The sequence below is a fragment of the Phyllostomus discolor genome, chromosome 8 (assembly GCF_004126475.2).
Source record: "Phyllostomus discolor isolate MPI-MPIP mPhyDis1 chromosome 8, mPhyDis1.pri.v3, whole genome shotgun sequence".
NCBI classification, from domain to species: domain Eukaryota; kingdom Metazoa; phylum Chordata; class Mammalia; order Chiroptera; family Phyllostomidae; genus Phyllostomus; species Phyllostomus discolor.
The window spans coordinates 87,875,435-87,888,835 of NC_040910.2; the positions used below are offsets into that span (position 1 = coordinate 87,875,435).

General features: G+C 36.8%; 1 protein-coding gene across 4 annotated transcripts in view; it reads right to left on the bottom strand.

Moving 5' to 3' along the window:
• Nucleotides 1-13,401, bottom strand: part of CEP112 (centrosomal protein 112) — a 334,383-nt gene that overhangs the window by 194,080 nt on the left and 126,902 nt on the right. For all 4 annotated transcript variants that reach the window (XM_036033460.1, XM_036033461.1, XM_036033459.1 and 1 more), the window contains one exon: nucleotides 834-941. In XM_036033460.1, coding sequence (XP_035889353.1) covers nucleotides 834-941 — 108 coding nt within the window. The remainder of the gene's footprint in view (nucleotides 1-833; nucleotides 942-13,401) is intronic.

The window sequence follows — 13,401 nt, forward strand, 5'->3', positions numbered from 1 at the left end:
GACAAAAACAAAACCTTTTTCATTAATAAGTGAGTGGCAATGAGAACAAAATCTAAATTCGCTGTGCTGCCCCCTAGGTCGCGGTCCTCTCCTGGCTGTGCTCCCATCTCCTGGGCTGGCACCTTCCTTCTCCACACTTCTGCTCCGCCGACCTTCACTGTCCTTTTTTGCTCCGTCAGCACTCCCAGCATGCTCTCACCTCAGGAGCTTGGAATCTGCTCTCCTTCCAGTCTGGAATATCACTCCTCCAGAGACCTCCTGGCCGGCTCCTCCCCGGCTTTCGTTATTCTCAGCACAAGGGTCCCAGCTGCCAGGGCTTCCCTGACCACCTACCAATACAGCAACCTCCTTCCTGCCCTCCACCTGGCCAGGTCTATGGGCACACCCTCTTTTCTTTGCATATGACTCTTTGAAATTATTTCCTTTTTTTACTTAAGGCCTAGCTGCCCACCCAAACATAAAACTTTCTAAGAAAAGGAAACTTGTTGGTCCTGCTTATTGCTTTGCCCAGTTCCGGCAGCAGTATCTGGTACATAGTAGGTACTCAAAACTACTTCTTAAATAAACGAATAAGTAAAATTGGTGCTCTGACAGGAATAGAACTCAAGAATCCCAATAAATGTTTCAATTATTCAGATTTAAAAGCTGTCAGAATATACATCAGTGGAGATTAAAATTCTTTGTTTCTGGATTTTATTAAAACCAATATTTAAAATATTACAAATATATTGGTAATAATGTTCTAGTAACATTTTCACTGTGCAGACACTTTGTGATATAGAGATTATATGTGCATCAAAACTTAAACGGCATCGCCAAAGTGAAAGACCTACCTGCTGTTCATATCGTTGCTTGACATCCTCCATCTGCCACAAAAACTCCTTTGATTGTTTCTCACGGAGAGACTTGGATCTAGTTAGATCTGCTTCCACTTTTTCCATCTATACAATTAAAAAACCAAATATCAAATTTTTAAGCCAAAAATTATATTCCATGTTTTTATTTGTCCATCCACTAAAATTTTAAACACCTCACTAATAATGATGAATTTAAAAAAGATAAAATATGTCAGTTATTTTGGTATATTTTAATGGTTTAAGTAAAATTAAAAATTAATATACAAATGACTAAGTTCTAATATTATAAAAACACTATAATAGAAATATAATTTTGAACATTCAAATATTTATTCAACAACATTTTATTAAGGTCTCAATATATGCCAAATGGGAGAAATATCTGCAAACCACACATCTGATAAGGGACTTATATATAAAATACATGAAGAACTCTTACAACTCATAACTAGCAATTAACCCCAATTTTAAAATGGTCAAAGGAACTGAAAAGATATTCTAGAATACAAGTGGCCAATGAGTAAGTATATGAAACCATGCTCAACGTCACTGTTACTAGGCAATTTCAAAATAAAACAATGACAGACCACTTTGCACCCCCAAGAATGGCTACAGTCAAAAAGACTGATAATAGCAAGTGTTGTTGAGGATGTGGAGAAATAAGGACCCTCGTACTGCTGGAGGGAATCCACAATGATATAGTCACCTTGGAAGAAAGTGTGGCAGTCCCTCAGAAGGCTAAGCAGAGAGCTACCACGTGAACCAGGAATTCCAGTACCAGGCAAGAAATGAAAACAAACACCCACACAAAAACTTATTATCACATGTTCATGGCAGCATTATTCATAATTGTGAAAAAGAAGAAACAACCCAAATATCTGTCTGTTATGAATGGATAGACAGAGTGTGGTACAGACATACAATTATTCAGTCATAAAAAGAAATGAAGTACTAATACACGCCACATGGATGAAAACATTATGCTAATGAAAGAAGGCAGTTGGAAAAGACCGTGTATTGTGTAATTCCATTTATATTAAATTTCCAGAATAGGCAAATCCATAGAAATAGAGTAGATTAGTGGTTGTCTAGGGTAAAAGGAGGTTGGGGGTGGGGGGACTGCTTCAGGGTATGACTTTTCTTTGGGGGATGATAAAACCTATAATCATGGTGATGGCAGCACAACTCCGTGAATATATTCAAAGCCACTGAATTGTGCACTTACAGGGAGTGAACTATAGGTATGTGAATTACATCTCAATAACATTGTTTTAAAAAGTAAAAGTCAAAGACCCCACTACATTGTGAGGCCTCACATGATCCAATCGCAGTTCTCCCTCTCGGCACACCTCCACTCCTCCCCTCTACCTGCACATCACCACCACGCCAGCACACCTGCCTCTTGCTAGGCAGACGGCAGGCCAGAGATGCTCTCACCTTATTGTCTAGACTCCACCCCCCCACCAGATATTCACATAACTTCTCAAAAATTAAAAGAAAGTTGAATGTTACGGGAAATGACCCATGAGAATGCTTCCTTCACAATTTTTCATGTTACATTTTTAAAAAACCATTCAAGTGCACTTATTCAGCATGATGAAATTTTAAGGTTCTAAGAATGAAGATGTTCAGTGAGAAGGAGCCAGTTTCACTGGATGGGAACAAAATGCATCCTGCCCACCCCCACACTGCTGCTGTCTCCCAACACCTTAAGTATTTTGGAGTATCTACAGCAGGGGTGTCAAACCCATTTTCACCGGAGGCCACATCAGCCTCATGGTTGCCTTCAAAGGGCTAAAATAATTTTAGGACTCTAGAAATGTAACTACTCCTTAACTGTCAAGGAGTTGAAATTACATTTGGCCCTTTGAAGGCAACCATGAGGCAGAAGCGGCCCCCGGTGAAAATGAGTTTGACATCCCTGATCTAGACTACGGCATTATATTTAGCATGGAAGTATTTCCTTATAAGTAACAAACATGGCAACATTGATGCTATTAAGTTATTAGCTTGTAAATTCAACGAACTTCTAAGATTACTGATCCATAAGTCATCAGAATTATGGTCAAAAATAAATTTACTAAGAAATTATCAAAGGAGGCACGCCGTCAAGCCCACTGTTTTCCTTTGTCTCCCACCCAAGAAGGGGGTTTCAACGGTCTTCTTCAACACTGTTCACGTTAAACCTCAAGCAGATGGCTCCTTAACTCGTCCTCAGCAATCTACACTCCCCACACTCCCGTATCCCTGGCATTTCCCAAACCAACCATGGCTACACCCACCGTCAGGAAAGCCCCTTCATGTCTTTCCTCGTCCAAACAGTCATCGATCTTCAAGGCTGACTTAAGCCTCCTCTCCTCCCTGAGGTGTTCTTGAGTCCCATCGACTGACAGAAATGTCTTCCTTGTCTCTATGCTCTAGGACTTAACATCTTTATGTTTCTAGGACATTATTTTTTCTCTATAGTACTGAAGTGCTTCAAATGTTTGAGCTCTGTTTATTCAGTTAGATCATGAGCTCCCCAATGAAAGGAACTATGACATAATCTTTTCTTTTGTATCTTAATTATTAACTAATTGCTTTGGTATGCAGAATAAATATGTACTCAGCTCTTAAGGAGGAATGAAAGGACAGACAAAAGCAAAAGGGGGAGAAAAAAAGAGAAGATAAATCAAAGTAGAAAGACATGGCTTATTTAGTATTTTTTGGAGAGATCTTTACATGAAATTAATTTTGGGTTCTTATTTTTCTTTAGCACAGATTAAATATTAAAATAAATAATAAATATTTAAGTATTTCAAATATCAAATAGTTAAAATAAAATTACGAGCTTCATATACTCAAAACTTGTAAGACAGAATATTTTCTATCAAGAAAAACAGAATTATCTTCTATAATAAAAACAGCGGACAATTTAAAGCACATGAAAAGGCCTTTTATACCTAAACATTAAGAAAATAAATAACTGTATTACAAGATAAATGAAAAACATGTTATTTTAGAGTATACTGACCGAGAATGCAAAACCCCACTCCATTCTTATTCCACAATTTAACAAAAATAAGAAACAATGGTTGTAAAATACTTAGTCTGTATAGACATAGAGAGTTCTCAGTTGCCATTGATACAAAAGATTCTGTTTCTTCATACATCATTCCATATTCTATTCAACTTCATGTGTTTGAAAAAAACAACAATACATTCCTTTACTATGTAACTCTGGTGTCCAAAAACCTCAGAGGAAAACTTGCTGGTCAAATTAGGAGCAGATAAGGGCTTGCACGTGTTTCTGTGAATGGTTAGTGTTTAAAGAGTAAGAAAAAGATAAAAACAGGTGCTGAATTTTCCTAACATGGTGCCTCATGCAATACTCTAGTTCCATGTTAAAGAAAACCCAAGCATTCACAGCTTAAATAGCATAAGCACTTCGTGTTTTCCTCATGTAACAAAAAGTTCAGAAATTGGCTGCTATATTTGGCAGTTCAAAGATGTCAGGGTTAAGATCTCTGCAATTCAACCTTCCCATAATGGCTGTGAAGCAGCTTCTGCAGCTCTGAACATCTGGGAAGGAAGGGGCAAAGGGGGAAGGGGAAGGGATAAGGGCCAAGGGCCCATATTAGCCAAGTCAAATACCCTTTTTAAGGGGTTTTCCTGTAGATTCCTGTCAATAGCAAATTAATTATGCTGCTCGCATCTCATTCACTGGAATGACATTAATAAAAGACAAGGTCAGAGACTGCAGTTTTAAAGCTGTGTCTAATGTTGCCATAAGTAAACTGAGGGCTCTATCACAATAGTAAGATGGTATGGACTGTGGGAGTGGGGGCTGGGCCGTGCGGGGGACAGCTAAGGGGGAAACCATTGGGACAAGTGTGATAGAATAAATAAGAACTTAAGAAAATTTACAATAAAAAACTTTAAAAATAAAAAGATAAACCAACAACAACAAAAAAGAAAGGATGAATGAATGCAGACCAACATTTGGCAGTCTCTGTCAAATACGGTCATAAGTTAATGCTCTTCCTCTAGTCAAGTATCCGTGTTACTATATTCTGAGTAATTAATTTTTCATGTATGATTCATACTGTACAAGTATACACTTATATAGAACTATACAATTCAAAATATATTTTAATGCATTTAACACATATTTAGATAAATTATAAGAAATTGCCTTGCAAATATTTTCAGATATGTACAGAGATAGGTAAGTACCTAAGTAGGTAGCTAGGTAGGTAGGTATAGGTAGGTAAGTAGACAGACAAATGAGTGGACAGATAGTTATTTCCATGCCTTCAAGACTAAGGGCTAACACCCTTAACGGCAAAAATCGATGAACACAATACTCGGTTATGTCCGTCTAGTTCTTTGTGGGAGGTCACGATGAACTGATTCGAGACGCAGCAGGTCTGATGGTTGCCCTGTGTTGCTGATTTGTAGCCGTCTTTTTCAACTCTTCTGGACGAGAACTTTTTGATCAGTAGCTGAATTGCACATACCTTCTCACACTTTGAGGTTGCCTTTTCATTTTCTACTCATCTCTTAATGAACAGAAGTTTTTCTTTTTAATTTTAATGAAGTTAAATTTAACAATATTCTTGTTTATGCCTTTTTGTTTCTATTTAGAAAATCCTTGCTTAGCAGCTCCAATTATCAAAAATATTCCTACGTTTTCTTCTGAAAGCTTTATTGTTTTACCTATGACTGTATATCCCCAGTCCTAGGATTCGTTACATGAATGGAGTAAGATAAGGGGCAAGCTGCTTGTTTTTCCACATGGCCATCCAATGGACAGTGTTTATTAAATGACCGTTCCTTCCCTGCTGCGCTGAAGTAGTTCCTTTGACGGGAATCAGACGGGTCATGTGTGTGGGAGTCCATTTTCGGCTTCTCTCTTCTGTACCACTGGTCACCCTTGTGCCGAGACCACACTGTACTAATGACTACGGCTTACTCCCAGTCTCAGTATCCGGCAGTGTCAGCTCTCTGGTCACGTTCTACTCCAGACTGCCATTGCTATTCTGAGCCCTTTGCATTTTCACATACATCTTAGAATCAGCTTGTCAGCTTCCCTTACTCCCTCCCAAAAAGCACTGCTAACATTCAGATTTTTAGAATTGTGTGGATTCTGTAGATTTAGGGAGTGACATTTTTATAACATTGAGTCTTCAAATCCATAACATGATATGTCTCTCAATCTTCTTAAGTCTTCTTTGGTTTCTCTTAATACCGTATTCTAGTTTCCAAAACAGAGGTCTCATACATCTTTTGTTATTTTTAGGTAAGTGAAGCTTCCTGGTACTATGATGTCTTTTTCAAAGTTTATTTCCTATTTGTTGGTTACTGATATAAAGAAATAAAAATGAATTGTATATCTGACCTAATGGTTAACGACCTTGTTAAATTAAATACCAGTAACATTTTAACAAGTAAACATTTGAGAAATTCATGGTTCTACAAAGAAGCTGTGGTGCAAATGAATGTAAAACTCTCTGGGCTGCCTTAGACATGCCTCCTTCGTGTGGCCTTAATGACCTGTCTATTCCACCAGTCACACCGCCTGTTACAATCGTACACTTGCATGCACCAGTCTATTACACAAGCTGTAAGCGTGTCTTAATCTCTAGATTCCCAGGATCTAAAACAATGGGTAATATAGAACAAGTATTCATAAATTTTTGATAAATAAATGGAAGAAGAAATCAAGTCTGTTGAATCCTTGGCCAGTAAGTCATTAAAACAGTTGAGGTATTAAAAATTAATAATGTTACTATTTTCACAACCGATAACCATTAAGATCAGTAAAATACAGAAAGAATGACATTTTCTGGTCCAATGTTGACATTGATTTTTTTGGCTTATTTTTCTTCTGCAAAAGACAGTAGTCATTGATGAATATTATTAGGAAAAAGTTTCACTTACTACTCCATTAAGCATTTAAGGATAAAAGTGAAGATTTCTTTTACTAGTCAGTTTCTGAGAGCAGGTTGTTTGTTTAATATTGTTTTTTGAAGCCAAATACTTGTACATATTCTTTGGATGCTGTCATTGCACTGAATTGATTAATTATCACAATATTGAAACATTTAAATATAATACTGGAATTCTACCTTTGCTGTCTAATCTCAGGTAAAGACAAAATTCCAAATGTTAAAAGGGTAGAGAGATTTTTCATTGCCATCAAACAGTAACTGAGAGAAAATGCTTCAATTTATACTGAATCTATCATGTTAAAACTGGTCTAAAAAACTCACTTAAAATTACATGAGCCAGCCCGACCCTTAGAGGACACGAGGACAAAGGCCTCGTCGCACTGAACGGTTTGTGTGCTGATGATTCTTTCCTTCTTCAAGTGTTTGTTATCCATCTACACTTAATGGCACAAATATATCCAGATGGCATTCTTCCTTCCTGGTAACTAGAGAATGCTTTTTCATTAAGTCAACAGCAATAACAGGATGATGAACTAAACATATAAACCCTAAGAATGTAAAAAACTGCTAACCAGTTTCAGTTGTACCGAGAGCCAGAAAAAACCTCATTAGTCAATAGCAGTGTTTTACAATTTTGTTTTCTTGGCAAAATCAGTGGGTTTTTCAAGTATAAAGCTAATATCATGTACCTCACAATTATAAAGAAAAAGGAATACAATTTAAAGCCAGATATTTAGCGGCAAATATCATTTAATGAGGGTATATTTTCAAGAGGAGAAAAATTAACTACAAAAGCGAGTTGGCTAGTAGAAGCCCCAGGAGAAACCGGTTAGCAGACGCTCATGCAGTCAGTTTACAAGATTAAAAAGTTTCACTTTAGAATTGCTGCCAATACTTCAAAAAAACATAGCTGTCTTTTCCAGTCATTTATTTGTTTCACAGAGAATAGGTAAATATAAAACACCATTCCTTTTAAAAATGTGATTTTATATTTATACATATATAGGAATAACCCTAATAGAGCATTAAATTCTCACAATTAAAGTATGTATATTTCACACAACTAATTGCTGACAGCTAACACTTGTAGTTGACTTCACCTTTGGAGTAAAAATTAAGTTTTTTAAGAAATCATAAAAAAAACGTTCTTCAAAGTGAAAGAAACAGTATGAAGCTATTTTTTTTAAGTTTAAGTCTGTTCCATTTTCTCTCATGGGCCTCATTTTTGAAACAGCAATTCACTTTCAAAAACAAACACAAAGCTTTTATTTTTTTAAATTCAAATCCCATTGTCTGCTGTCTGCAGCAGTTTCCAAGTGGAAAAGATGCCCTAAGCTCTGCTGGCTTTTACACAAAAGATTTTAGTAAGAAGAGAAAACAGCAGTTCCAAACAACAACAGAAAAGAAAGACTGTTAATAATATAGACTATGGAAAAATCTAAAAGCCTTATGACTCTCTAAATAATGAGTCTGCTGATTGATTTTCTTCTAGAATTTGTTACACCACATTCACACTTTTTAATCAACTGATAATCTGGAATAGAGGACCTCTAATCTGCCATGTTTTGACATATATAATTTATTCAATGTTAGTTAAAATTTGCCCCGTAAGAATTATTTGATTTGTGAATGAGCCTAACTATAAGAATTCCATTATAAATGGGGTTCCTTATTATCCAACTCACACCAAAGGTGCTTTCTCTATTCCAGACACCCAACCGCACTTGGTTAAACTATTTACGACTAAAACCACTGGAGAACATTTGTTCAGCAGAAGACAATTGAAAGAATTTCCTGCTTATAGGTTGCCATCAGTATTTTTTTTTCGAGGAGTCTGAGTTCAGCCTCACTGGGCAGGACAGGCCTGGTGAGGTCTGCTCACGATGACAGGATACACGTGTGGGGTTTGAAGGACAGAAAGGGGATCCCAAAGGCATGCACAAAGCAGGCTTTTCCATCAGATCATTTAACCCGTCCATACAGACACGGCACCCAGAATCCTAGAATGTCTAAAATACATGAACTCGTAACATCAAGAAGTGAGAGAGTCAAATGGGTCTGGCGGGGGCGGGGTGAAGGAACGTAGCAGACAGGCCGTGAACCAGGCACAGAACAGAACAGTCACAGACACGGAGTGGATCGGCGAAAGGGTGGTTCCAGACTCAATTCCACCAACAGTACCTCTCAGCCCCGGCTTTCTTACCTTCTGACAGTCTCATTTCGTGGCGAATAAGGCTCTTAATTTAATGATTCCCAAGAGGACATTATCTGCAGGGCTTTCAGTTTTGCCATACAACTCTTAGACTTCTTTTCATCCTAGTTTTTTTGTATGAATTTGCACATTTTCTCAAACTTTTTTGACATTATCTTTTCTAATTTTTCACTATTAAAAAATAACTGGAATAAAAATCCTGAACACACTTAGTAGTCCTGAAAAATAAAGTCCTAGAAGCAGAACAGGCAAACGATAAACCACAATGTGAAACCAACACTTCAGAAAGGTTACATAACTTTATACTCCTTCCAGAAATACACAGATTTCTACCCATGTGTTAGTTGAAAAACAGATCATTGCTACTTCAGTTTACTTTTTTAAAAATTTACTAGTAAAAACAAATATTTCTTATTGTCAGTTTCTACAGGAAGTGTATGGGGATTTTGACAGTGATTGCACTGAATTTATACTTCAATTTGTGGAGAACTGCCATTTTGACATACTGAGTTTTCCAATCCATGAACACAGAACAGCTCTCATTCATTTAGATCTTTTCAAATTTCTCTCTTCAGTATATTATAGTTTTCAATGCATAAGTCTTCAATGTTTCATTGGTTTATTTGTAAATGTTTGATTCTTTTTGCTGCTTGTGAATTGCCTTAATTTCATTTTCAGATATTTCATTGCCAGTATATGGACATGTGACTGAATTCTGTTTATTGATCTTGTATCCTTCTAACTTGGGTAAATCATTCATTAATTTTAGCATTACTTTTATGGACTTTGACAATTTAGGATCATGACATCTGAAGACATTTGTTCTACTTTCTTTCCAATCTGGTGTTTGTTTTGTTTTGTTTTGTTTTGCCTTACTGCACTGGCTAAAATCTCCCATTACAGTGTTGAATGAGAGTGGTAAAAGCAAACATCTTTTCCTTGTACTTAGGAGGAAAAACACTAAGTGTTTCAACATTAAGTATATTAGCAATAGGGTTTCCATAGATGTCCTTATTCAATAATGTTGAGTGAGTTCACTTTTAGTCCTAGTTTGTCAAGATTTTTTTAAAAAATCATGAATAATGTTGAACTTTCTCAAATGCTTTTCCTTTTTAAGTGACGGTGTTTTTTTTTCAAAGATTTTATTTTTAGAGAGAGGGGAGGGTGAAGAAAGTGATAGAAATATCGATGTGAGAGAGAAACATTGATTGGTTGCCTCTCATACATGCCCCAACCAGGAACTGAACCCACAACCAAGGTACGTGCCCTGAGTGGGAATCGAACCAATGACTTTTCACTTTGTGAAACAACACCCAACTGACTGACCCACACAGGCCAGGACAAGATTTCTTTTATATTTTAAGTACAAGTTCTTAGAAAATTTTGTGAATTTTCCCCCCATTCTTTGGCTTGCCTGATTTCCTTTTGTTGATTTTTAATGGTGTCTTTGAAAGAACAAAAATTTTTAATTTTGGTGAAGGCTAATGTAGCAACTTTAATTGAAATTCAATTTCTGGTTTTACTGCATTGTGATAAAAAATGTACACTCTCTGTCATGTGAAGTTTTAGAAATATATTGGCTGTTTCCCTCTGCTCTACTGAGTTTCATAACTATTCCATGGGAGTAGAAATTTAATGTGTTGTATTCAAAGAGCAGAAAGTAGAAAGATAGCCATTTCGTTAACTGTTATTTGGACCTCCTGTTTTACTTTTTCCCATCTGTCAAAGATGGAGAAAATATGGATATTAAAACATCCATGATTATTTATGTCAATTCTCCATGTATTCCTATGCCTTTTCATATTTGATTAAGTATTCCTGCTTTTAGCATGCAAAAACATTCCTTTCTCTAGTTTATTGATTAATGTTAATTTGTGCAATAGTATTACATCTTTCTTTTTATCTGAATACAACTGATGTAGTTTCATCAGCTTTTTAACATAATTTTTGTGTAACTTTTAGTTGTGTCTTTTACAATATAAATAGCATATACATGGATTTAAATCAGCTAACCTGTACCCTTTTTACTAACAAAATTTAACCTATTAATATTTTTTTACAATTATATACTGTGTCTTATTTTGGACATTTTATTCTGTTTTTGCCACTGTTCCTTTGGCAATATCTCCTATCAAGTTTTGCTTTTATCTTCTAAATATGTTATAAGAATGTAACATCTTGTTAATTTTATTAATGTCTATGTTTATATATTTCAAAGTTACTTTAACCTACATTTCCCTAATTTTAAGAATCTTCTGAGTCTCAGCTCTTCCACGGCGAAGTGTGTGAGCGGATTGTGCTCCTCTCGCCCCCTCACTACCCACCGACTGTTGGTCTTTGTTCACACAACCTAGGGGTTTAAAGTTAAGTCATTCCTGAATTTGTGTTTTCTACTTCATATACCTTCCTTTTCGAGAATCAATAAACATTAGCATTGAACTACATTTCTAACAGTTAAATTTGTTGGATTCCATTGTTCTCAACTCACCCTTTAATATGATCGATTCCCCGTGTGTGTGATGCCTTTTGTTTCATCTCTGGGTTGACTGATGTGCTCATACAATTTTTTTCCAGAAATGAAAGAAGTGGTATACATTATGTAAGCACTTACTAAGAAAATATTTTTGTTGATTTTGCAAGTGAAAAATTCCTCGGTTATGTATAAAATTAGGTCATACCTTTCTCCTTCAATACTCTGAAGCATTACTCCATTATTTGCTTAATTTTTCTGTCAGTTTCATCCTACTTAGAAACTTGTTGGATTTTCATTTTATTCTTACTTCTATTTGAAGTTCAATTATTTTTCCAGATTGTATCCAGGTTTCATTGCATTAATTGCACTTGATCTATGGTCTCTCTTCTATAGATCATGTCTTCTTATAAAGGTACTGCTTTTCTGAAACTTTTTTCTGAATTAAAAGTAGATCATTTTCAGAACTCTGCTTTTCTTCTATGACTACTACACACAAATATCTTTTTCTTGTCCTACAGAATGTTTTCACAAGTCCCACTGTTGTTTGCTTGTTTATTCTCCTTATTTACCCATGAATTCTGTGATCCGTTAATATGGCACCATCAGCCCCGATTGTTGCATTCTCTCAGCAACAATCTAGCTTTTGCCCTAGGCAGTGTGTGGAGAAGCAGAGAATGGGATCTCAGACCCTACTTTCAGGACCCAAATTCACACAGCTCAATATGAATGGAAATCTGAATGACGAACAGGAAAACACAGTTCCCAGCTAGTAAAGCCCACAGCGGTCAGTCATCAACCCCGCACAGGAATGTTTGTACACCCAGTCACAGTGCGCTCGGGTTCCTGAGACAGGTAACTCCAGCTGAAAATGAAATCACCAGCAAGTATGGCAACATGCTTTATAATCAAGAAAGCCTGAAAATAAACTAAATACCCTTGAATTGTGGAGCTGATAAATAAAATATGATATACTCACATGATAAAATGCATTCAGTGTTAAAAGCACTGATTGCATTAAATCAATACAGACAGGGCACAGATGTAAAATTAAATATAAAAGAGCAAACATGACTAATAAATAAAATCTGTAGTACTTATCTAACTTTTAAAAAATAGAAGCACAAAAATGCATACAACATACAATATGATATATGCATCTAAAATAATAGAATGAAATATTACACGCTAAATGAGTTACAGTCGTTTTTTCCCAGGGGTGGAAAGGAGAGGGCAATGTGATCAGACACGAACAACAAAGGAAACTGAAGGTCACCCGCAGTGTCTAGTTTAAATGAACAGTGTTGACAGCTGTTGATTCTTCACGATGGGTACCTTGATGCTTGTTTCCTTTATTCTTTTTCAATTTTTAAATTTGCTCTTAAAACTGAAAAACGTACCCCTTAACTTGTACAAGAACTGAAGACAGCCTCTGCCTCCCTGAACCGCCAATGGAAAATCCTTCGCTGCAGCTGATCACTAAAGCACCATTTATGGAACACAAACAAACACAGACATGGTTGGCTTGAATCCTTGCTCCACAAAACCTGGTTGCTAGTGGGATTTTTCCTGTACACTGATCCGTGCTCCTGGAGTGAGATGTATTCTTGCCATGGCTACACTTGTAGATGCAATTTTAAAATGATTATTCTGGCATCAATTTAAGAACAAATCAAGGAAACTTGAAGGAGGAAAGAACCCATCTCCTTGCCTGCACAGATCCAGGAGGCTCTCCACGGTCTCCTTCCACTCACTGCCACCAGGGAGCTGCTGATCGCTGCGCACCCAGTGGCCTGGGAGGAGCGAGGAGCAGGCGTTCCAGAGCTGTACGCCACAGCCCCTGTCCCTTCGCATGCTCTGCCGGGGTGGGGTGGGCCTCAGACGGACCCCCTTCCACCAGGGCTTTTGGCATAGGCCACTAGGGGCCAC